We start from the raw sequence: 25,807 nt of genomic DNA, 5'->3' as shown, positions 1-25,807 counted from the left end.
CCACCACAATGTTGTAATTAGCCTCCAATTAAAATAAACTAAGAAAAAAAAAAAAGATGCTTGCTCCTTGAAAGAAAAGCTATGACAAACCTAGACAGCGTATTAAAAAGCAAAGACATTACCTTGCTGACAAAAGTCTAGTCAAAACTATAGTTTTTCTAGTAGTCATGTATGAATGTTCGAGTTTGACCATAAGGAAAGCTGAGCACTGAAGAATTCATGCTTTTGAACTGTGGCGTTGGAGAAGACTCTTGAGAGTCACTTGGACTGCACAGAGATCAAACCAGTCAATCCTAAAGGAAATCTGTCCTGAATATTCATTGGAAGGACTGATGCTGAAGTTGAAGCTCCAATACTCTGGCCACCTGATGTGAAGAGCTGACTCATTGGAAAAGACCCTGATGCTGGGAAAGATTGAAGGCAGGAGGAGAAGTGGACAACAGAGGACGAGATGGTTGGATGGCATCACTGACTTGATGGACACAAGTTTGAGCAAGCTCCGAGAGTTGGTGAAGGACAGGAAAGTCTAGCGTGCTACAATCCATGGGGTCACAAAGAGTCAGACACGACTGTGGGACTAAACTGACACTGAAGTGGCTCAGACCATAAAGAATCTGCCTGCAATGCAGGAGACCCAGGTTCAATCCCTGGGTCGGGAAGATCCCCTGGAGAAGAGAATGGGTACCCACTCTAGTGTTCTTGTTGAGAAAACCCCATGGACAGAGAAGCTTGGTGGGCTACAGTCCATGGGGTCTCAAAGAGTCAGACGTTACTGAGCAACTAACTCTTAACTTTAAAGTTTTCTTCTAAAAATTGGCTAGTGTTTCAAGTTGAAACCCAGAAACGTAGAATTTACAAATCAAAAACTGCATTTTTGAAAAGCAAGTAATGGGAGAGAACTAGAATATAAGCTGACCAGAGAAGGGAATGTGATCAAGGGTAGAGCACCTATGAGTGCCACGCTTAAAAAGCTGACAGCTTTTTGAGACCCTCCACCAAATTACGTGGGGCTTCCCAGGTGGCTGTGGTAAAGAATGCCTGCCAATGCAGGAGACTCAGGAGACATGAGTTGGATTCCTGGGTCGGGAAGATCCCCTGGAGAAGGAAATGGCAACCCACTCCAATATTCTTGCCTGGAGAATTCCATGCACAGAGGAGCCTGGCGGGCTACAATCCATGGGGTCGCCAGAGTCGGACATGACTGAGCAACTGAGCACACAGGCATGCCAAATACATGCTGGAAAAGGGAAAGCATTTGTCCCTGGTTAGATTGCATGTGTGCATGCTGTCACGTCTGACTCTTTGCAACCCCATGGACTGTAGCCTGCTAGGCTCCTCTGTACATGGAATTTTTCAGGCAGGTCTTCTGTGTCTCCTGCATATCAGGCAGATTCTTTACCACTGAGCCTATTGAATTATATCTCAAGTTAACCAAATTAATCTAGAAGTAACTTTGAGAAACACCTTAAGTATTTGTGGCTTATGTTGGCATATCACAGGACATGTTGAGATTTTAAAAAATCTAAGAAACTTTGTCCAACTCATTATTTACCAAAAATGTGTGTCTAGGCAGCCCTTTTCCCTAAAATTGTTTTAGCAAAAGCTCAGGTCTCCAGTGGGTTGAGGAACATGCTGTGAGTAATGTCTATTAAAACCTTCCTAACTCAAAACATTGGCTTAATTTTTCAATGTTTTATGTCTTGCAAAATATAATCAAATCACATCTTTATCATTGCATCAACTCGTTAAGATTCTATGGACACTATCCTGTTACTAAGGCTAGTTCACAGTAATGTGCTGTTAGCCTTGTTTGGGACTCCAATATACTCAACAGTCAAGAAGGTGACTTCCATGTAGGGCAGAACAATTCTGTAACTTTATTGCTTGCCCGTTTAGTGACATTCTTTGGCTCAGAAAACACCTTCTGCATTTAAAATACATGCAACTAGAAGTTTTTTAAAGAATACTTTAAACTGATATATCCCAAACGGGAGGCCTTGTAGACCAAGCATAATTACCTAAGGAAGTCTAGACTAAAAGCTGAATACTGTCACTTGGGCAAAGTGTGTGTGTGTGTGTGTGTGTGTGTGTGGCGGGTGGTGGTGGTGTGGGGGAGTGGGCACTCACTGGGCACCAGTACAAATAGAAACACACATTATTTAAGCACTGAACTCTGAGGGCCATTAGTTACTAATTCAGAGTACTTCCTAACATTGGAGAGTGCCACAAAAAGACACACCTGAAAAGTCCTAAGGAAATGAGTAGGTCCACTACGTGAGGCGTGTCAGATTCTTTGTAACCCCATGGACTATGTAGCCTGCCAGGCTCCTCTATCCATAGGATTCTCCAGTCAAGAATACTGGAGTGGGTAGCCATGCCCTCTTCCAGAGGATCCTCCTGACCCAGGAATCGAACCCACGTTTCTTAGGTCTCCTGTACCGGCAGGCAGGTTTGTATTTTTTTTACCACTAGCACCACCTGGGAAGCCCAATAGAGTCATTAACCACGTGTCAGAAAAGGAAACAAGTCTCACCAAAATTTGTAGAGCTTAGGAGGTTGAGGGGGTCCCCAGTGGACTGGGGCCCCGGACGTGTGCGCGGGGGAGGCCTGCCTCCTGGGCTGGAATCACTGCCCGGGCACAGGCGCTGCAGTGAGGTGGACACCCTTCCAGGGCCCAGAGCCAATGTAGGGGGCCTGGGCCTTTCCTCCCCAAAGCCAGAGAACACGCGAGGTGGGTGCAATGTGGAGGGCTGAGAGTACCCAGCCCCTCTTCCCTGACAGATAGCAGGGGCCCCTGCAAACACAGCAACAGGCCCTAAACACCGGGCCCCTCTGGAGATCAAAGTTTCAAAAATGAAGTGGTGTTTTAGTGAACCACTATCTTGGGGGGAAATCAACAGTGTCCACGTCAGAACCCATGAGTTACCCTTGCCTTAAATAGCCATGACTGCCACCTACTAGACTTCTCAAACATGTTTTAGGTGATTTTAATTCAGATCCGGGTAAATCAGAAGTTGTCCAGTGGTTTTTAACAAAACAAAACTATGTATAATTCGCCACATTGATAGAAGGGAAATTTCCATTCAGTATTTCCTAAGTACAAGCCTGTGTAAGTATGCATGGAAACGAAGCAGCTCACCTGAGTTGGGGAGCAGTCTGGACAGGGGGGCGGGGGGGGTGGGTCACAGCCAGCCCAGGGTCACTGGGACCCAGCCTCATCCATGCACTTATGGATCAGATGCTCTGTGGCCACCTTCCTGCAGCACAGCAGGGGGTGGCATGATGGCCCACACAGCCTCAAAGCCTTTCTACTGGGGTGATTCCTTAGGCATGAGATTTCAGAGTTCCTTTGGCATGATATTTCAGAGTTTCCTTTTGTAAACAATGAAAATGTGGTGATCACACAACTTGACGCATCATAAACAGTGAATGTTACTCACAAGGGAGACGCTCTTTAGGGACCTAATTCCACTGTATCTGACCGCACTTTTCAGAGTCTCCACACCATCTTGGGACCAACTCAGGGGACCTGAGTCAGATGCATCCCAGAGTCCTGAAGAGGGGGGACCCTGAGCAGAATCCAAACGCAGCTGTGCAGGTGAACAGGAAATGCTTGTAGATAAAGCCCAGGCAGGTCTGCCCTTCACCTCACAAACAGAAGAGCTCCACACACACACGAAGGTTCCCAAGACTAAAAGGGTCTCTTTAATTCAGAATGCATCCTATGGCTCACATGCATGGTAATTTAATTCTGAAACACTGTATTCTACCTGAGAGATTCTCCCAGATGTTTTTTCTCCTCTTAGCTTTTTTTTTTAAGGCAATTGATATCAATTGTAGATTCAAATCTTCCAACAACTCTTAAAATCTACATCTGTTCAGAATGAACATGTTCTTTAAAAGCTTTTCAGAGGGAAAAGGTGATACAGAAGATGAACCAATGTTCAAATAATTTAAAACAAAAAGGCAGATTTAATGCAACAATAACATTAATCTGAGGATAAATAAACCCACAACAGGCTTTAAAGTTTGAAAATGTTTTCCTTTCTTCACAGAGAGAATGGTTTACTGAAAGCACACAGGACTGAAGACATCAAAACAAAATGCAGTCTCTACGTCCAGGTGAGATGGGCCTGATCCTCTAGCCGCCTCCCAACACCTGTCCGGCCACAGGGATAGGCGATGGCTTCTCTAACTCAGGATGGGTGTCGGCTTCAGGAGTAACTGGATGGCTTGTTTCCTGAGTCATCTTCCTGTGACCCCATGCTCTGGGAGGGAGGCAGGAGACAATGCACTTGTCTGCCTGGGCAAGAGCTTCCCGCCAGCAGCCCCAGAGGATATCACCCCTTGTAACAGGGAGGCAGTTATAGGACCCCCACCCCCACCCCTAAACACACTTCCAGCCTGGAGTGTGGAAATGCTCTCCACGAGCACGTCTCCGTGAACTTCACTATTACAGGGACACCACCCAGCTCCCTCCAGCATACTTCTGTTAACAAGGGGACCCCAATCACCTTCTGCACGAACTGGGGGTTCACTGTGATCTCCTGGTCCATGGCCTTCAGCCGCTCGTCCAGCTCTATACACTTCAGCATCTGTGTGGAAGCAGGTCGACAGGCTGAGCAGGTGGGTTCAGGGCAAGTTTATCCTTTTGAGCCTAGACTATTCGGGTGCTACAAGGTCACAGCCCTGAGCCAGATAGGTTCTGGAGTCAGAATTTGGGGTCAGACAGTTAACACAGCACAAATAGCGCACCTTGCCTGCCACACCATAATTAAACTACACACGTGAAACCTAAAACCGTTCACGAGTGTCATTTCAGGTGGCACCTGACACCAAACGAGTTACAAAAAATACTTCCAGCTTCCAGGGTTTTAAAAAATTTGGAATTGCCAAAAAGAGACTCTGGTGACTTACTGCTTTTCATATTCTGAAGCTACTGTTTGGCTGAATCCATTTGCCTATCAGAGGTAAGAAGCCTGTTGGCCCCCGTGAGCCCAGCTCACGCCCGGAGGCCCTGAGTAGCATGGGCCTCGGTGTACAGGCAGCAGCTCCCTGGTCCTTGGTCCGTGGCTGCTGCCCAGCGGGAACCGCCGCCGGCCTTCCTCCCCGCTGCCCGCTTACCCCTGACCTTCTGACCCGGGACTCCAGAGTCAAGTTACTGAAGGCTCCACCGTATAAGTGGCTACTGGGTACACATGAAACTGTACTGAAACGCTGTACTCTCCCAAGCATTTCAGGAGTTGAGGGAGGCTCTGATAAACTGGACAAGGATGCTAACCTACCGTTTATTTATAACCAGACAATCGGGAAGAGTCCATTTTGAAATTAACTTTCTAGGAAATTAGATGTTCTTACAAACTAGTTGGGAACTACCCATATTTAAAACTAAAATTATCCTGGAACACAGAAGCAGTACTTCAAGTGTAAAATCACAGACATCAGCCCAGAGCACTGGCGTCTGTTACCTCCTGGTCAATGTTGTGAAGCATGGCAGGATTGTTGTATTTTTCAGGGTTATCGTGGAAACTGACCATCCCATCCTTCTGATTAATACTTGCAAAAATCTCACCATCTTCTATCTATAAAAGAGAAATCAGGAAAATAGTTTAACCCCAAACATTATGTGAATAAGTGTTATTTCAACGCAGTTAGGGGAAATCACAGAGAGCAACAAGTAAATCAATCGGTAAGTGTTTTAGGCTCCACCGGTTTCTTTAACTCTCTTCCCTCTCTTAAATAGTATGTGCAGGGCACCATGAGAGACTAAGGAGTAAAGTCCACATAAAGTGAGTTAACCTTTACTTCGACTGTGCCACGCGGCCTGCAGGATCCTAGTTTTCCCCGGCCAAGGACTGAAAGGCCACAGACTTGGCCACTGGACCACCAGGGTCATCTCCTAGTCAGCCAGTTTAAAGGGAACAATTCAGTAGATTCAACTATACCTGTGATGCACAGGCACCACCTCTAGCCAGCGGGCCCCCGCCCGTCTGCGTAGTCACTGCCCAGCCCCCTCCTCTCAAGCCCCACCTCCACCCGTGTACTCTGCACACTGTGCACATGCCTGTTCTGGAGGTTTCGTGGAAGTGGAATCAGACAGTGCGTGATCCTATGTGTCTGGCTTCTCTGGCAGATATTCTGAAGCACCCTTGCATCTTTAGACAACTTCTATGAGATATAATTGAAATTGTCTTTGTGTTTCACGAAAGTGAAGCCCTAACAAATTTTTGGTTCACTTCAGTAGCAATTATCCTCTGGTCCTTTAAGAAAATTTTCCTGCCAATGCTGATTCCAAGGCAGCTTCAAGGTGTACATTTTTTATTTGCATCAACAACCGGGGATTAAGTTGACTGATCCTCATAGCCAAATCCTGTCCATGCAGCTAAAAAGGGAGCAGCCGATAGAAAATCCCAAAAGGGTGCTATCATTCCTGACACACCATGCCCCAGCAGCAGCAACGCTCCATCTGGGATGGTGGAGCTGAGCTGCCTGGGCTGGTTGCTATCTCCAGCCTCGGGGGATGTGGTCCTAGTTAATGAAGTGCTCACAGCCCAACACAACCGAACACAAGGCGTGACTCCCTGACTCTGTGAGTACACGGGGGATCTCACAGTGGACAGAACACACCTAGTGGAAATACACACCAGGTTCACCAGCAGCGTGCTCTGTAAAAACCACAACAGGAAACCACCCCCATGTCTACCTGATGGTTCCACTCACGCCGTGGACGCTGCAACCCTGAACATGAGCCGGCTGCAACAACGTGCAACACAGTGCATGGGGCTCGTGATGCTGAGCAGCAACAGCCAGACCTCTGAGCACACACGCTGTACATCCCCTTCCGTAAGAAGCTCAAAAATGGGACACCGCTAAAAATGGGACATTACAAGTCAGGATTAAAAATAACCTTTCCAGGCAGATGCAGGGCTGGAACCTGGTTTGAGACGGCTACACACTGTATGATTCCAACCATATGACATTGTGAAAAAAGCAAAACTGGAGAAAATGAAAAGGTCAGTAGAGGGAGGGGTGGTAAGGACCAGGCAGAGCACAGGGCATCTGCAGGGCAGAGTGGACGCTCCATGCGATGCGGTCATGACAGATTCATGTACATGCACATTTATCCAAACCCACAGAGTGTCCAACACATGAACAAACCTGATGTAAACTAAGGACTTTGGATGAAGAGCTGTCAGTGGAGGAGCATCAGCTATGACAACAGCCCAGTCTGGTGGGGACACTGATCAGGGGAGGCTTTGATTGTGTGTGGGGACTGGGAACTCTGTACTTTGCCCTCAATTTGGCAGTGAACCTCAAATCACTATAAAAAAAATTAAATCTTATTTAAAAACAAAAATCCCTGCCTTCATAAATTTTACACAGTAGGACAGGATTTTTCAGGCTTGGCAGTACTGACGTTTTGAGCCAGAGAATTCTCTGTGGTGGGCGCGCCCCCTGCGTGCAGGACCTGGCTCCGCTTGCTATGAGCAGCACTCCCTGGCTGTGATGACCAAGAACGTCCTCAGGACACGACCGTGCGGGACACACGTGCACACGTCCCAGGAAAACCGCAGCTGTGAGGAGGCTGACGGAGCACCCACAGTGGTGCCACTGGATGCCCTGCCTCCTCCTCTATGTCTCCCATGGCGAACACCAGTAACCTTTACAAGGACAAAACTCCACTTAGTAACTTCTGAAGACAGAAACACACTTACCATGTGCAGGACATACTTTTCTGCCTCCTGAGGCCCGGACAGCTGCACGCGACTCGCCATATCTTGTAACGACAGTGTTAAAAATGTCTGAAATTCAGAAGTTAATCAATTACAGGTAGAAACAGACTGAAGAGAGAAATTCTAGTAAATGTGTAGACTCCAACTGAGTCACTGATCGCTTGCTTCTCAAGAGTGTACAAGCTTTCTGTTGCAAAGATGACTTGAACTGCGTGCGCTAAGGCTTCAGCATCACTTTTCTAGAGCAACGACTTCTAGGAAACACCCTCCACATGGGGTCTAGAATGACGTGTGTGCCAGGCTGCTCGCTGCAGCTCTACCTGTGATGGCAAGGTCAGAACTGCCCAGATGTCTGTCAGCAGAGGACTGGCTGAGTGCAGGGAAACCACACAAATGGACTCCTACACAGCTATAAAAAACCTTACAAAGTGAGGATGCTTTTTATGAGCTGAAATTGAAGACATGCACATCATTAAACATAAAAAGGGACACAGAACAGGGTCTATATCTGGCTCACATCTCTGAACAAGGAAACTGCATACGTGTGACAGCACACGTGTGTGTGAATGCACATGCTTATACACTCTCTGCGGGGAGGCCCGAGAAGCAGTGATGCTGGGCTGCCTCTGGGAAAGAAAAGGCCAGCTGCAGTATAGGAACTGGGTGGAGATTTTTGTGTCTTTGCATTTTGTATTGTAAATATATTAACTTGTAAATAATATGAAATTAAAAAAAAAAAAAGATTCATCCTTCAAAATTCAAAGTCAGCACGCGTAAACACATTGAGGGTTAAAAGGAAACCAGTGGGGGGTGGGGAGGGGGAAGGAAACCCGTGTTTACCATGGTCTGCCTGGGACCTGATGAAAACGCCTTTCAGGAACAAATTAAAAGAGCCCCCTTTTTTAGAGCAGCTGGCAATATTTACAACTGCCAGCTGTAAATACAATGCATTTTCAAAGCAGGCCTTGTTAAGATTCTGATGTTGAAAATTCTTGATAAGCCAATCACCAAAAAAACTCTCTATACATTTTAGTTCAGAGTAGCACCTCCTTCCCAAATGAAACTCCTGTGAATTCTAAGCAGTATCTAGGCAGTTTAGCACCAGTGAGGACTAGAAAAGTGAACATTTCGAAATATACAGAACTGTCATTTTTCCTTTCAAAGTAAGAAACTTCCACTTGACTGTCCATCAGAAGAGAACTGGCTGAGAAAGTTATGATTGTCTGTACAACAAAGCACAACGCACAGTCACTGTGATACAGGCTTACGTTGCCATGGAAACCAGAAGAAAGGATATAGAACAGCACATAGCATGTGACCCTGGTTATAGTCAGTGGGAGTGTTCGCACACATGGAGCAGACGGATCCAGAGAAACGTCCCCAGAACATGATTGTGGAGCAGGTCTGAGCCCCCGTGACAATCCCGTGTCCCCGCCTGCCCGGCAGCCAGCCATCTTGTCCACTGCGTCCTTGCAGGGCTGTGTCTCGAGGGAAGAGCTGTCCCCTCCCTGCTCATTGCAGCTGTTCTTTGCCGGTTTCCCATTACCTGCAGTGAACACCTCCATCTCCCTGGCTAACATAAGGCTTCGTTTTCTTTTTACACTTTCCTGGACAGTCTTAACACTTGATAACAAGCATATTTTCCAGCATCAAAAGCCACTGGGTCTATTTTCATCTTAAAAAATAAAAACTACACAGTTGGCTTACCTTCCCCAGCGCAAGTGCACCAGCCAAGCGCCCACAGGTGGGTTAGCCTGCTGTGAGGTCCCGGGCCGCACAGCTGTACCCTTAGCATCTGCCCAGGCCACCTCCCTCCCTTCAGCTACCTGTCTGCCTCCCAGAGCAGCCACATCTCCTCCCCACTTCTTCTTCACCTGCTCTTCTTCTCAAATACCCCATACTAGCCCTGGAAAGGCACCCCTCAAGGTCCCCAAAGGACCGGCTGGGACCCTGCGCTGCTGCCTCAGTGCCAACAAGGACAGGAGAACGGAGCCTGGCTCTGGAGGCCCACAGGACTGCACCTTGGTGAGTCTTTGGATGTTCTTCTTATATAGCGAGGACAGGCACTGCTTCACCAGCCCCATGTTGTTGTCCCGTGTAAAGATCTCGCTGTGCTTGGTCACCAGGCTGCGGAGCTCCGACGGGTTGTTGGTGGAGTACACTTGCGCTAACTCGTGGTATGCATTGCTAAGAGGCTAAAGGTGTGCGGGGGGAAGAAACCAGATTCGACAGTTAGCAGAACAGAGCCTGTGTGAGATGCAAAAGGAAATGTGGCACTAACTACGGAGCAAGGAGGTCCAGCCTCCCTTACTGTTACCCAGCAAACTGTAAGTTATTCTAAGCAAATGCCTGATTTTCAAGACCAAGGAGAGAAGTTTACCATGGTGCTCCTTGCGTAGCACAGAGCAGGCCTGGAGCCTGCATTCAGTGACAGCCACAGGCCTTTTTCTCACAGGCAGCTCCTGACTTGTCCCAGATAAACCATTTTGTGAAGAAAGGGGGCAAACACCCACCCTTCTCAGCCCCCTCTTGCTCCACACGTGCCTCACCAGGTGCCATGGGACAACCAACTGCTTCCAGAGGAACAAGAGACCCCTGGGCTGAGGGCCCCTCAGAGCAGAGCTGTGTCCACCACCCGGGCGATACGGCTCCTCATCTTCCTTGTCAGACACAGGGCAGGGCTGCAGGAGCGGGCGAGCGGTGCTGAGCAGCATGCACAGACCTGGTTAGAGCAGCAGCCCTACCCTGATGCCTGAGCCCTCGGCACCACTCCGTTAACCCTGCAGACAAACCGCAGCCCTTGTGAAGGAGGTGAGTCATGAGGACCCCACTTACGAAAGTGCTCCTCCTGGAACAGGTCACTCCAGGGCCATGGGGGCCACCTGTGGGAGTTCTCCAAACCCGCGTCACTCTTGCGCGGGCTCTGAGGGCCTCTCACCCACCCCCAAATGACCACCTGTGACAGGAAGCCTGGAGCCCAAGAACCATGATGGGTAGCTGAAGGACACGGGCAATACTCAACATGACAGCACAGAAACCTTCACATCAGGAAGACTTTCAAACTGACCTCCTGAAACTTTGAGTTTTGTTCAAGGAGGGTCAGCACAAAATTGTTATCAAATGATAGTGACTTCAATTTAAAATAAAATAAGCATGAATTAAGAGAAAATAAAAAAGGAGGTCATTTCTCCACGTGGTCCTGGAGCCGAGTCCTTAGGAAAACCATAGCAGCTTAGTGAGCAAAGCTTGGGGTCTAAGAGGATCTCCCAGCACCTGGTCAGAGTTCAAGTCCAACAGAGCATAAGCACTGCTCTATCAGAACCTTAAACCCCTACGCCATGACCACCCAGAGCAAGAGCGTGGACGCAGATTCCTGGGAATACCCCACCCCATCAGGGGGTCGGTGGGCACGGACAACGACAGTCAGGGTCCTGCCAGATGCCCAGGGGATGTCGAGAATGTCTGCTAATTGAAGATGCTGGGCGAGTAAAATCACATAGATTACAGAATTATGCATCACCACAGCTTTGTAGGAACAGAACATGTCAGCTGAGAAATCACTGTTTTGAAAGCTCACCTTAATGAATCTACCCACAATCTGAGAGGTGTATTTCGGCAGCTGCTGTACTTTGCCCAGCAAGATCAGAGAGACCAGGATATACTTCTTATACGACTCCAGCATGATGTGACTGACGGCCATGGCAGGTGTGGTGATGGCCTGGGTGGAGAGGAACGTCAGAATGAGGACAGGGCATGAATTCGGAAGACAGTACTGATACCCAGTCACTGCCTTTAATGACAACTGGGCTTTGGCACGATCACCAAGTTGTGCGACTGTTCCTACTACCTAATTTCAGGACATTTTCACCCTCCTAAAAAGAAACTCTGCTGGGCAGGGGTCACTGCCCATATTCCCCTCCCCAGCCATCCACTCCTCCACTTCAATTCTTGTTGGACTTGCCTGCTCTGGACATTTCATATTAATGGCTTTTTCCCCCTCTCTTGGCTGTGCTGTGTAGCTCATAGACTCTCAGTTCCCCGACCAGGGATTAAACCCAGGCCCTTGGCAGTGAGAGCATGGAATCCTAACCACTAGAGTGCCGGAAATTCCCATAAATGGCTTCACAGGGTCTTATGTGAGCAGCTTCACTGTGACACTTCCAGGGCACACACTGAAGTAACCCGTGTCACAACCTATTCTATGATTCAGGCAAACGGTGCTCCACGCAGACAGAGACCACCTGGGCTGGCGGGCATCTGGCCACACGGCTCTCGCTGCCGAGAACATGCGTGTGTGTAGGTGGTGTCTGCTGCCACTTCTCTCAGGTGTAACTCTGGGAATCAAAGTGCTGGGTCACATGGAGGTTTCAGGTGTGACCTTTTGAGGAACCGCCAGACTGTTTCCGAAAGGGCCGCACCACTGAGCATCCTACTGGCCATGACAAGGGCTCTGAACCCACACCCCTGTCAGCAGCCAGCACCCCATCACAACTGCCTGCTGTGTGACCTGGTGCCACACTGTGGCTCTGAGTTGCATTTCCCTTTTGATCAGGGCTTCTGGCCATCTGTATATAGTCTCCAAAGAAATGTCTATTCAAATCTGTCGCCTATTTTAAAACTTCAGGGCTTTTACTGTTGAATTCTGACACCTCTGCACATTCCGGACGTGAGTCTCTTTTCAGAAACATCACCTGCAATATTTCCTCCTATTCTGCAGCTGCCTTTCTATGTTCTTTCACATGGATTCATGAAGGTTAAGAATCCAAATCTATCACCCAAATCAGCCCAAATGTCCCAAACAAAACCCAAGCCCCCAGGGCCTTAAGGCCGTTCGGAGTTATTCCACAGAAACACTCCTTTAAGCGCATGAGGACACAAGCACAACGAGCCCAGGCAGCACCGCTTTCAATGAGGCAGCAGCACCTACTGAAGGGCCTGCCCGCTGGGGCCCAGGGAGCACCCAGGGCCACCTGTGCTCAGGGTGAGCAGTGGGCGCAGCTCTCACTCATCAGTTTATGCAATGCTGCATGATTTGAGGTGTTTGTTTTTTGTTTTTTTAGCAAGTGTATCTTTTGGAATGTTTCAGAAAAGCAGTAAAAAAAAATGCCTGTCTGGTATCACTCACGTCCCCTGCCCAGCAGCACCTCCAGTCACCCTGTCCCAGGCCCCAGCAATGCTGGTCAAGCCCACTGACCAAGGCCACGCCCACCCAGAGGCGTGTGCACATGCTTGCACAGCATCTCAGATACATTTGAGCTCCTCCAAGGTTCAGAGCACCTTTGATTACCAGAACGTGCACTCCGAATCAAACTGAACTTCTGAACGTCTGACAAGTTCATCTTAAAACACTGTTTCTACCCAGTCCTGTCTTTTTAGGCCCAGAGCGAGCCTCCAGAAATGCACATCTCATCACAGACACAAAAGGGTGGAGGGGAGGCACTTTTTTCTCTGAACTCCTTTACATACTCTGAATTATGAACTAGGAGAATGCCTTATTTATTAAAACAAGAAACACTTGGGAATTCCCTGACAGTTCAGGGTTAGGGTTCAGTGCTTTCACTGCTATGGCCCTGGGTTTAGTCCTTACCTGGGGAACTATGACACTGTAGGCCATGCAGCATGGACCGAAAAAAAAAAAGCAAAAAACTTAACCCAACTTCACACCTCATTTCAGAACAAGAAGATGCGACAAAGATCACTGGCTCCATTGCTTCCCCACATACAGAGGAAGCCGCAAACATCCCGAGACACACAGAACTCAACCCGCACCCGACAGAATTCGAGTCCCTCCCTGCCGTGGGCCCCAGCCACCAGTCAAGGCACGCCTCTCTGACCGCACAGGTTCATGCGCCCCGAGCTGGGGAGTGACCACCTGCTCATAGAAGTAGAGTGCCCGCTCGAAGTTCTTCAGTCCGGTGTAGACCATCCCGCCATAGTAGTAGTAGCACAGGAAGTGCTTGGCGTCGTAGGCCCCGTTCTCCTTGCAGATGTCCACCATGTCCACATCCAGGTACGGCAGGGCCGGCTTAAAGCACTTTGCCAGCAAACACAGCTGTGGAGAGAGACACATGCAGCCATCACTCCACATGCACTGTGGCACACGTCAGCAAAAGGAGAAAACCCAGAAAGTTCTAGAAAACACTTGGCTTACACCTTACTGACTAGAATGATTTAAACGTTGACACGTCCTTCCATCTTCTTAGGCATTCGGAATAAAACAGCATTTCTTTGGAAAAGGCTAACTGGCTGTGACATGAAGAGCTCACAAGCGAAGCAAAGCCTGGGCATCTACAGATGATGCATGAGTGTGGGCTCTGCTCTCTGCTGCCCTGGCGGCACGGGCACTGCTCCTCTCAGATCTCTCCTTGCCTGCTCTGACTCCCTTGACTATGAGTAGAGAATGTGCAGCCAAAGAAAGCAGGACCGGCAGAGCCTCAGGCCTGGGTGACAGTGGAACCAGACACACAGGGGTGCAAACACTGCACACCTGAGACTCATAAACTCTACCGTGTGCCCGTCACACCTGTGCCACAAAAGTGTTTCAAAAATAAGAGAAAAGAATGCACACCTCCACGTGAAGTGAGAAGATGTGGCTGAAATAATCCACATACCATGTTATTCATTAAGGGAACAATCTGGATACCCCACAGAGACTGGCTAAACCCACAGTATGGAGTTCTCTGTGGCTATGAAGCACTAACAAAAAATCATCTCCAAGACACAGTATATAGGAAAAAGACCTTGTATAGATTGTTACTCGGAGAAGGCAATGGCACCCCACTCCAGTACTCTTGCTTGGAAAATCCCATGGATGGAGGAGCCTGGTAGGCTGCAGTCCATGGGGTCGCTGAGTCAGACACGACTGAGCGACTTCACTTTCACTTTTCACTTTCACGCATTGGAGAAGGAAATGGCAACCCACTCTGGTGTTCTTGCCTGGAGAATCCCAGGGATGGCGGAGCCTGGCGGGCTGCCGTCTATGGGGTCGCACACAACTGAAGTGACTTAGCAGCAGCAGCAGCAGCAGATTGTTACTATTTGTGTTTAAACTACAGAGACAAAAATATACAGGTATCTGCTGGTGTGTGCCTAAACTGTTGCTGGAGGGCTGGAGGAGAAATGATCAACTCCAGCTTCCTCCGGAAAGGAGGGATGGGTGGCAAGGGAGCAGGTAGAGGCCGGCTTCATTACACATATCCCTCCTTTGTCATCTGGGTTTCAATAAACAAACAAGTAACATCTTCAGGCGTGAGAAGTCACCAGTTGGTTCTCAGGCCCCAGAGCTCCTACTGGGAGTGCTGTCAGGGTCACAAGCACCACCCCCCATCCCAATCTGCTCTCACATCCCACTGACTGGCTGGGTGGCAGCCCACGGCTGGTGGTCAGCAGCCCCAACATTCCCTTCCAACAACAGTGCACTTAAAACATGGCGCCATCCCAACCACGTCCAACCTTGACCCGGGTGACCCCCGGTGCTCACCTGGCAGAGGTCGGCGTGCACAGAGGTCAGCTGGTTTGTGTTCATCTGCATCTTGTCAATGGCTTGCCTAAGGACGCCAATTCCTCGCAGAGGCTGTCAGAAAGAGGCCTGTCAGTTAGGGCCTCGGTGGGGGCGGCACGCCTAATCCTAAGCTGTCCCTTACAAGTGAAGTAACCCTATAGGCAGGCTCCTCTAAATGAGAGCAACCCTACTGATGGGCTCCTCTAAATGACAGGAGGGGGGTCCCACAGCCTCTGGAGAAACTTCTGTCTCTGTTCAGTCAGAAAGTATCATCTTAGGCTGTTTATTGTCATATTTAGAGTAATTAGCACAACTTTTTAAAATCAGAAAGCTTTTTCTAATTAATGGAGATCAATAATCAAAATCAACATTACATTCTCAACAGTTCATTATATTTACAAATAAACAAACCACAATTTTCCAGATCATTAACCACAGAAGTGACTCGTGTTTAGGAGACTTAACTGAGAACATGGATGCTGGCCCTTTCCTGCAGGACAGTCTGGGGGTCACCTGTAAATTCTCTTCAGCACAACATCTCTTACCTGATGGTAAATTACTGTTGAAAGCGATACCACAAGCTACAAACAGACCATTTTCCTGCCCTGATCGTGAATAACAAGACCGAGAATCACAAGAGGTGCAATCAGCTTCTAGGGAGAAGATGTGACTGTGAAAGAGGGGAGGAACTCGCAAGCTTTCCTCAGTGAAGACTGATTGGATATTTTTAACCATCTCCCTCAAACAACAGTTAGGTAGTGCACCTACAAAATTATCAACTGAGTCTTTGTTTTCAGGCTCTTTCACACCATCAGTCTTTCAAAGTTCAATTTCAAATTAAAAAGAAACATCCAAATTATAACCTGTGTCAGTATCACAATAAATAAAGACTTCACTAGATTAAAGGAGACTAAAGACTGGAGAAGGAAATGGCAACCCACTCCAGTACTCTTGCCTGGAAAATCCCATGGACGGAGGAGCCTGGGAAGCTGCAGTCCATGGGGGTCGCAGAGTCGGACACGACTGAGTGATTTCACTTTCTTCTTTGTAGACAGATAACATGACAAAGTTTCAGACACAACACTACAAATTAATACTGCTTAACTCTTCAACTGAACCTTCAGAGCTAGGTTAAATGAAAAAAATACATAAAGGAGACTGCTGCTGCTGCTGCTAAGTCGCTTCAGTTGTGTCCGACTCTGTGCGACCCCATAGACGGCAGCCCACCAGGCTCCCCCGTCCCTGGGATTCTCCAGGCAAGAACACTGGAGTGGGTTGCCATTTCCTTCTCCAATGCATGAAAGTGAAAAAATACAGTGAAATCACTCAGTCATGTCCGACTCCTAGCGACCCCATGGACTGCAGCCTACCAGGCTCCTCCATCCAAGGGATTTTCCAGGCAAGAGTACTGGAGTGGGTTGCCATTGCCTTCTCCAAAGGAGACTAAAGAGACACAATAATGTAATTTAACCTGTCATCTGAGATTGTCTTTTGTTACAAAAGACATTAGCAGAAACAACTGGTTGAAGCATAAGGAGGTCAGATGTGTTAAAGGGTTCTATACATGTTTGTCTTCTGATGTGCTGCGGTTACATTAGAGAATGTTCTAAGTTGTCCTAGTTTTTAAGAAACACTCACTGAGCTCTCAGGGTAAGGGGACCATAGCTGCAACCTTCTTTCCTGTGGCTCAGAAAGGAAGAAGACAAGACTGAGCAGGTCAGGGAAGATACCAACATCTAGGGACTCTGGGTGGAGGGCATTTATGGCAATTAATTATACCAACCTAACAACTTCTTATAGAGGGAAAATTAGGTCATTCAGTTCAGTTTAGTCGCTCAGTCGTGTCTGATTCTTTGCGACCCCATGAACCGCAGCACGCCAGGCCTCCCTGTCCATCACCAACTCCCGGAGTCCACCCGAACCCGTGTCCATCGAGTCGGTGATGCCATCCAACCATCTCATCCTCTGTTGTCCCCTTCTCCTCCTGCCCTCAATCTTTCCCAGCATCAGGGTCTTTTCAAATGAGTCAGCTCTTCGCATCAGGTGGCCAAAGTATTGGAGTTTCAGCTTCAACATCAGTCCTTCCCATGAACACCCAGGACTGATCTCCTTTAGGATGGACTGGTTGGATCTCCTTGCAGTCCAAGGGACTCAATTAAAAGATTTAACAAGAAGGGCTTCCCTGATGGCTTCAATGGTAAAGAATCTACCTGCAATGCGGGAGATACAGGTTCTATCCCTGGGTCAGGAAGATCCTCTGGAGAAGGGAATAGCAACCCACTCCAGTGTTCCTGCCTGGAGAATTCCATGGACAGAGGAGCCTAGCGAGCTATAGTCCAAGGGGTCGCAGAGCTGGACATGACTGAGTGACTAACACACACAAAAGGTTTAACAAACAAGCAAACAAAATCTGCACTTTATAACATGAGGCGCTAGAAGGGCCATTCTGAACAGAAGCAGCAGCTGTGCCCTGGGGGCACCTCTCCTGTGGTCAGAGCTCCCCCAGGAGATGTTCTGAGCTCTCCAAACCCATCACATATGTCTGAGCATCAGGGTCTCAGCACAAGGCTGGGACCCTAATGCTCGGAGCACTGCACAGGTTACACACAAGTGAAACGAAACTGTAAATTACTCAAACAACATTCTTACCTGTTTTCTTTCCACAAGTGCATTTGTTAGCTGATGGCAAAGCCCAGCAACTAGACACAATAACAAAATATTGAAGATGTAAGTGAGTACAGGGCAGAACACAGCCACGGAGAAGAAAAGGCACTGCCCTTACAGGTGTCTGTCGCATAGCGGATGTGCTCCCCGTTGCAGGTGCTGATGAAGAGCTGAACCTGGGAGAACAGCGTCTCGAAGTCGGGAACGCTGGGCATGGAAAACTTCACAAACCTACAACACAGAGAAGAACCAACTGGTCCTGGTTGGGGCCTCATGGCAGGAAATATGGAAGTCCATCCTGCCTCCAATGTTCTGTGAAATTAAAGGAGTCATGACACTTTTAAAAATTAAGAACCAGAATATATGAGATTCTGCTGGCCTGGTTCTTTGCATAATCAAGACACAGAACATAAACACAAATAGAGACTAAGAAAAATAAGCTTAAAGAACAACTTTTACCCAGAGCAAAAACGCAAGAAATAAAAGATATCCAAAAGAGAGCAACTTTCAAAAAAGAAAACTGTTAAATGAGGTCAAATATCAGGCCACTTAATACTCAAAGTAACTAAACTTAAACTTGTAGCCCCAAAATTTTTTAAATACTTTCCTTTTGCACTTCAATGTTCTCAGTACTGCTTACTCACTTAGAAACCCTGAGCAGAACAGACTGAAGGGGGACAGGGAGGAAGCTACGGGCTGGCTGGAGGCCATGGCAGTGGCTCACAGTCATGGTGCTGCCCCAGACCCAGGGGATAAGGACTAGCTGTGGGGCAGGACCAGAGGAGTGGACTGGTCGGAGGAGGGACAACTCAGATGACCCATCCCGAGTCACCTGGCAGATGGTGCCCAATGATCAAAATCTGTCCGAACAATCTCATTTGGGCTTCACAATAGGTCAGTAAGGCACTGTGACTTCCACTTTATAAACAAAAATACACAGCTCAGGGCCCCACACCTCATAATCAGCAGAACGCAGATACAAACCCAGGGAACCTGGTAACCAGGTCAGGGTCCTTCCCAGGTTTCCTCTGACTTACAACGTCAAACATCTTATAGCTTCAGAAAGCTTTCACATACATCATCTCACCTGACACACACATTGGCATAAGCTGAAGTGGGTACAAACTGTGCTACCTGTTCTTTTAATGGGAAAGCACAGCCAGTAGAAATCTTCATCCGCCAGCCACAGCCAGCAGAAGTTTCTGCAGCGGAGGCCCTGTTCCGAGTGTGTGCCATCTAAAGCAGTGGCTACTGAGTCCTCAAGATGCTGCAAGTACGACAGAGGAGCTGAATCCTGCAGGTCACTTATTTGTAAAGATTTACACTCAGACACACAGCAGCCACTGACCACCATCCTGCGAGTGCAGGCTAGACCTCGGGCTCTGACAGCACCTTCCTCCTGATACACCCCCGTCTCAGGAGCGCCAGCTCAAGTGAAGCCAGACCCTCACTTCAGGTCAATTTGTTCTCTGTTCATCTATATTATTTCAACTTTCACAACAACCATAAAATCCCAATCTATGACACTAAAACATCAAGAGAAAAAAAAAATCAACCGTCAAGTACATAGAGTCACAAGAGTTCAAAAGGCCAACTGGAATAACGTCTGTTTGACTTGGTCTTAAGCCAGCTTAAACTTGTCTGCAGGGTGCTCTGGACCACTTGGAACTTCACTCAGCTCAGCCTCCTGCCCTGTCCTGCCACTCTTTCCTCTTTTCAATTCAGAAAATGGGGAGAACCCCATGGATCACACGAATAAAAGTATTCAGACGAACACAAACTAGAGTACCACAACTGAGATCACCATTCATTTTTTAAAACATTTCAAAGTTTGTATAAACATTAAGAATTTTTAAAAATAATAAAGCAGAACAAAAAATACAAGCAATGATTAGCTGCAAAGAGGTAAAGGTAACTGCTACAACGTGACTTTAGTTGTGCCAAAGAGCTCACTGTCATTTACAGGGCTTACTTCCTACACCAACCAAAGCCAGCGAGCGCAGTGTTGGGGCTGAGCGAGCACAAAGCCGTGAAGGAAGATGCCCTTACAAGACAGCGAGGACGCCCAAGGAGTGCTCCTGGACGTCCAGGGCCCCGAGCACGGTATCCAGATGGGATAAGTTCTTCGCCAGGAGCTCCCCACTCTTGTTGATCAGTTCACAAAGCTGAGTCATTTGCCCTGGAAAACAAGAACGACACTACCATTCAGAACAGCATTCACCAGACCAAAGGATGTCATACCTCAGACATGCTGGTGCCTAAAGGTGATTTCTTCCAACTCCTTCATTTCAGATGAGGACCCAGAAGGGCCAGAGACACCAAATGATTTTGCCTTTGGTCTCAGTGCTAAGTTTCCGACTTTCCTCTGGCTACTGAAGGTTTCGCACTCCCACTTCCAATGCCCCAAACCAGCAGAGTGCACATTACCATCAGCACCAACTCATCTCTCTTCTGTATCCAAAATGTCACCAGCTATGACTTCATCTCACTCCTCAGCCTCTCAGTCCACTCCTTCCTCTCCCCTCCGCCTTCATTCCCACGCCCGTCACTTTCAGTCTGCACACCATCATCTTCTGAGCAGCCCCCTCCTTCCTTCTCTACCCCAGCCCTCACTCCACACCGGCACCCATCTGTGCAGGAGGTGTGAGGCACATCAGTCAGAGGCAGGGCAAGTGACCTGCACGTCTCTGCTGGGCAGCCTGCTCCTACGGCAGCAGCCTGCACAAAGCATGTGTGTGAAGCTTCTAGGCAAGCAATCCTGTTTGACGCTCACCAGCATGGCCTCGGCTCTGTTTTTTAAGTAAGAAAATTGAACCTGGGAAATGAGTTGTTTGGTTAGTCACCTGGGAAATGAGTTGTTTGGTTAGTCACCAAGTGACTGAGACAGGTGCATGCGTGTTCAGCAGCTAAAGTAAGTCATGTCCAACTCTCTGCAGCCCGCCAGGCGCCTCTGTCCATGGGATTCTCCAGGCAAGAATACTGCAGTGGGTTGCCATTTTCTCCTCCACGGGATCTTTCTGACCCAGGGATCGAAGGGGATCTCCTGCATTGGCAGGCAGATTCCTTACCACTCAGCTACCTGGGAAGCCCAACCGAGACAGGACTTGAACCCAAACCTTCTAACCTCATGGGACCTCGGGAAACTGGAGTCTGTGGCACAAACAAACGAGTGAGTGCCTTCCTCACTCCCAGAGACTCCTAGCCTCACCCCTGACCCTAACTCCTACCAGTGAAGAGAAACGAGGCAGAACCGTTGCGCTGCTGTGCGCAGCGCCGGGCACCAAAGCAACCTCGGGGCAGCCAGGCGGGCAGCACCTGGGTCCTTACACCGGGAGACGCGAATCCCGAAAGAAGAGTGCCTGGGCAAGGTCAAGCGGCTTCTGCAACCTTAATGGTTCCTCCCGCTCACTCCTGACAACCCCGCGCAGTCCGAACGTTTCTATTTCACAGATAAACCAACAGGGTGAGGAAAGGGGCCTCACAACAGCGGCCAATTACTTTAATTCTGGGCACTACACTCAGGCCATGAGAGGAACCAACCAAAGACATGAAAATTAGGGGCAAATTCACAGCGGCCACAGCTCCGCTCCCCCAAAAGGGAGCCGGGAGCCAGGGCCCCGGGGATCAAGCGCGGCCAGCCGCGAGGGGCCCGGCCGCGAGGGGCCCAGCCGCGAGGCCAGGTAGGGAAGGGCCTCCGGGAGGCGAGACGGACCGAGCTCCGACGGCGGGGGCGGAGGCCGGGGCCTGGGCGAAGGGGTCGCCCATCTCGCGCGCTCCTCAGCCCCGGCCCAAGCGCCAAGACCCACGCCGCAGGCCGGACGCAGGCTCGCGGCCCGCGCCCATCGCCTCACCTTGGGCGGAGAGCTGGCGGACGCTGTTGACGAACTGCTCCAGGGCGGACGCCATGTTCCCGGTAACCGGGCGGCGGAGGCGGCGCGCGCGGGACGAGGGCCGGCGACCCACCGGAGGGCCTCCGGGCGATGACGTCACTTCCGTCGCTCAAGCGCCGCGAGATCTACCTACATGGACCCGGCCACTGTTTCCATGGAACCGGTTCTACGGATGCCCGCGCCGGAAAGCAGGTTTTTTTCCCTTCCGTCTTTATTCTGTGCGCACGTGAAGTCGCCCCCTGGATTTAACAGGGTTGGTGGGCAAAGGACGGAACTGAACGCCTAGTTGTTGTTCAGTCGCTCTGTCGTGTCCAACTCTTTGCGACCCTATGGACTGTGTAGACCGCCAGGTTCCTCTGTCCATGGGATTTCCCAGGCAAGAATATTGGAGTGGGTAGCCATTTCCTTCTCCAGGGGATCTTCCCCGCTCAGGGAACCCGCCTGTCTTAATCGCAACCTCTTCCCTGAGGCTTTTCCAGCCAGGTAGTCGTTGTCCAGCCAGGAAGGCAACCAGCCTTCAAATCCCTTTTCTCGCACTTTAGTAGCTCCACGACTCTCGGCAAATTCCTTGGCTGTCCGCTGCTTTGTTTCCACATCTGTAAAATCCTCACGATAGACTACGTAAAACACTTATGGCTGGAGAGGGGTGATGTGAGATGGGGCTGCAAGGTAAACAGGGGCCATGTCAAGTAAGCCGTGTTTAAGCTACTGGATTTTTCACTGAGAAGATTGGGGAGCAGTGGAGGGTTTCATGCAAGCGAGTGGCATGATCAGACACTTGCACTTGGAAAAGACTGGCTTCACATAGATAACCTCAGAGAGTCATTTAAGAAGCTATTGCAGTAGTTAGCTGACATGAAATATAATAGTAATAATTGTACGTTGGTATAGCGATAAAGATAAATGGATGTATTTGTATCTATGAATGTATAGATGATGACATGTATGGATGAATGACTTTAACACTTATACTGTAGGATGGAGATGTCCCTGTGTGCTGTATGGCCACATTTGGTCCTCAAACAAAGGACAGATATTTTGAATTACAGGATACATTTCCATGGATATACATGGATTTTAATAAAAGCCAAAAGTTTCGAGAGAAATTAAGCACTACAAGAATTCAAAATAGCCACAGCTACTGTGTGCTGCAGTCCATGGGGTCACAAAGAGTTGCACATGACTGAGCGACTGAACTGAACGGGACTAGTCATACTTCAATTTTTTTTTTTTTTTTTTTTTTGCGTATTTATTGGGATCTGTTCTCAAAGTGTGATCCCCAGCCAAGAGCAGCAGCAGCACCTGGGAACTTTTTTTTTTTTTGGCTGTGTTGGGTCTTCCTTGAGTCATGTGGGATCTTTCCTTGTGGCCCACAGACTCTCTGGGGCTTCCCAGGTGGTGCTAGTGGTAAAGAACCTGCCTGCCAGTGCAGGAGACCTAAAAGATGCAGGTTCAACCCCTAGGTCGGGAAGATCTGCTGGAGGAGAGCACAGCAACCCACTCCAATATTCTTGCCTGGAGAATCCCATGGACAGAGGAGCCTGGTGGACTACAGTCCATAGGGTCACACAGGCCCAGACACAACTAAAGCGACTGAGCAGGCATGCATGCACAGACTCTCTGGTTGTGGCACATAGGCTCTGGAGCCCTGGACTCAGTAGTTTTGGTGCTTGGGCTTAGTTGCTCTGTGGCACATGGGATCTTAGTTCCCTGACTAGGGTTTCATCTCTTGTCCTCTGCATTGCACAATGATTCTTAACCACTGGACTACCAGCTAAGTCCCACCTGGGAACTTTTTGGATTCCACTTTAGATTTACTATGGGCTTCCCTGGTGGCTCAGAGGTTAAAGCGTCTGCCTGCAAGGCGGGAGACCCGGGTTCAATCACTGGGTCGGGAAGATCCCCTGGAGAAGGAAATGGCAACCCACTCCAGTATTCTTGCCTGGAGAATCCCAGGGATGGAGGAGCCTGGTAGGTTATAGTCCACAGGTCGCAAAGAGTCAGACACGACTGAGCGACTTCACTTTCTTTCACTTTCTTTCTTTAGATTTACTACATCAGAAACTCTGAGGGTGGTGCCCTGCCATCTGAGTTTAACAAGTCCTACAGGTAACCTTGATGCACACTGAAGTCAGAAGGCCTGGATGCAGCAAAGAGGAGCCAAAAATAAAATCACACTCATTTCAGTACCGCTAAGAGACATCCCCCCCTTCTTTCTTCCTCTCAAGAGTGAAAATGACTGAAAGAGACATGGTTACAGGGATAACCTTGAATATATTTTCCCTTTTTCTTTAAAAGCTAGTCATGTAGAAAACCCGGCAATTACATAAGACACACCTTGCAACAAACAGCCACAGGAGTGAGTGGAGATGCCACATTCAATCATCTGTTTTCTCATTAAAAAAAAAAATTATTATTTACTTTTGGTTGTGCTGGGTCTTTGTTGCTGCAGGAGGGCTTTCTCCAGTTGCAGCGAGGTGGGGCTACTCTTTGTCTTGGTGCTCAGCCTTCTCATTGCAGGGGCTTCTCTTGTTGCGGAGCATGGGCTCTAGAGCACAGATGCAGTAGTTGCAGTGCGTGGGCTTAACTGTTCAGTGGCCTGCGAGATCTTCCTGGACCAGGGATGGAACCTGTGTCACCTGCACTGGCAGGCAGAGTCCCATCCACTGTACCACCAGGGAAGCTCTATTTTTCATTCTTTGAAAACACACTTACTTTGTCTCTAATATGTGTCCAACCCTGTGCCGGATGCAGGGATGGGGCTGCATATATCTGTGATCTAAACAGAAAGTTCTTGCTGACATGAAGTTCTGGTTGAAGAGTAAGACACTAAGCAAGCAAATGAAATACTTTCAGAGAGTTAGCACGTGTTATGAAGAAAATAAAACACAGTGATGCAGTGGAGGAAGGTCAGGAAATGCTTCCAAGTTCAGAAGGGTGAGAAAGAGCTGGGGGACTTCCCTGGTGGTCTAGCAGGTAAGAATTTGCCTTGCAATGCAGGGGGCACTGGTTTGATCCCTGGTTGGGGAACTAAGGTCCCACATGACCCGGAGCAACTAAAACTGAGCATGGCCAACTACTAAGCCTGGAAGCTCTGGAGCTGGTATGCCACAACAGAAGATCCCACAAGATGCAATTAAGACTCCGAGGTGCCACAACTAAGACCCAAGGCAGTCACACAAATACAATAAATAAAAAAGAGATCTTGGGCAGAGGGTTTCAGAGAGAGGAATAAATGTATGCCAAAGTCTTAAGACCCAGATAAAATTTGGTGTTTCTGGAATAGAGAAAATGCTAGTGTGGCTAGAATGTTAATGAGAAGGATCCTGGTGTGTCTGTTGAATATCGTTTGTCTATAACAATAGTAAGGAGAAGGCGATGGCACCCCACTCCAGTACTTTTGCCTGGAGAATCCCATGGACGGAGGAGCCTGGTGGGCTGCAGTCCATGGGGTCGGGAAGAGTCGGAAACGACTGAGCGACTTCACTTTCACTTTTCACTTTCATGCATTGGAGAAGGAAATGGCAACCCACTCCAGTGTTCTTGCCTGGAGAATCCCAGGGACGGTGGAGCCTGGTGGGCTGCCGTCTATGGGGTTGCACAGAGTCAGACACGACTGAAGCAACTTAGCAGCAGCAGCAGAACAATAGTAACTGTTTCTTTTTCAACCAGAGTGACAATAAAAGATTTTAAATCCCTCCTCCCAAAACCCACTTATAACAGGATACATAACAATATTTATTTATGGATTCATTTGAAAGTCTCCAGTTTTATTAAGGCTTTGTGATATCTGCAAGGCGAGTGTCTTTTCTGGCAGCTCTCCCCAGCTAGTCACTGTAAAGCAGGGGGCGCATCACCCTGTTCTGGTTCCCTCCCTTAAATTCTTCTGCCTGTGTTATTGGCTTATTTGCTGCCTGTCCATCTTCCCTTCTAAGATGTAAGTTCCAAGATGGCAGGACCTCGTCCGTATGCTCCACTGAGAGATGCTCTAGGGGCTCAGTAAACGTCTCTTCGACACA

At 48.7% G+C, this 25,807-nt stretch overlaps 1 protein-coding gene and 1 long non-coding RNA gene across 3 annotated transcripts; one reads left to right on the top strand and one right to left on the bottom strand.

The window, feature by feature from the left end:
- Positions 1 to 3,682: 3,682 nt before the first annotated feature.
- COPS3 (COP9 signalosome subunit 3) lies at positions 3,683 to 21,914 on the bottom strand. Of its 2 annotated transcripts, XM_027517636.1 has the most exons (12): positions 21,750 to 21,914; positions 19,948 to 20,077; positions 18,017 to 18,129; positions 17,884 to 17,933; positions 15,214 to 15,306; positions 13,606 to 13,785; positions 11,311 to 11,451; positions 9,755 to 9,928; positions 7,716 to 7,802; positions 5,469 to 5,582; positions 4,515 to 4,595; positions 3,683 to 4,268 (listed from the first exon to the last, which is right to left on the bottom strand). In XM_027517636.1, exons 1-12 carry the CDS (start codon positions 21,802 to 21,804, stop codon positions 4,215 to 4,217), a joined length of 1,272 nt encoding a protein of 423 aa, XP_027373437.1. In that variant the 5' UTR covers positions 21,805 to 21,914; the 3' UTR covers positions 3,683 to 4,214. The 2 variants fall into 2 exon arrangements, with proteins under 2 accessions (XP_027373437.1, XP_027373438.1); XM_027517637.1 differs by lacking the exon at positions 19,948 to 20,077 and having other exon boundaries at positions 21,750 to 21,848.
- On the top strand, positions 21,896 to 24,209 carry LOC113877491. The gene is made up of 2 exons (XR_003506749.1): positions 21,896 to 21,980; positions 23,836 to 24,209. It is a non-coding gene; the product is annotated as an uncharacterized LOC113877491 (long non-coding RNA).
- The last annotated feature ends 1,598 nt before the right edge of the window (positions 24,210 to 25,807 follow it).

The sequence above is a fragment of the Bos indicus x Bos taurus genome, chromosome 19 (genome assembly GCF_003369695.1).
Source record: "Bos indicus x Bos taurus breed Angus x Brahman F1 hybrid chromosome 19, Bos_hybrid_MaternalHap_v2.0, whole genome shotgun sequence".
NCBI classification, from domain to species: Eukaryota; Metazoa; Chordata; class Mammalia; order Artiodactyla; family Bovidae; genus Bos; species Bos indicus x Bos taurus.
Note: the sequence above shows the minus strand (reverse complement) of the source record. Positions and strands in the feature narration are given on the sequence as shown.

What these genes read in the sequence shown, in the direction of transcription:
- COPS3 (XM_027517636.1), bottom strand. Translation starts at nt 21,804, where the DNA reads ATGGCGTCCGCCCTGGAGCAGTTCGTCAACAGCGTCCGCCAGCTCTCC. An exon ending in TTGGGCGTCCTCGCTGTCTT is followed by an intron (nt 18,130 to 19,947) that starts GTAAGGGCATCT and finishes TCTGTGTTGTAG; the next exon opens with GTTTGTGAAGTTTTCCATGC. An exon ending in CCGCTATGCGACAGACACCT is followed by an intron (nt 17,934 to 18,016) that starts GTAAGGGCAGTG and finishes TATTGTGTCTAG; the next exon opens with TTGCTGGGCTTTGCCATCAG.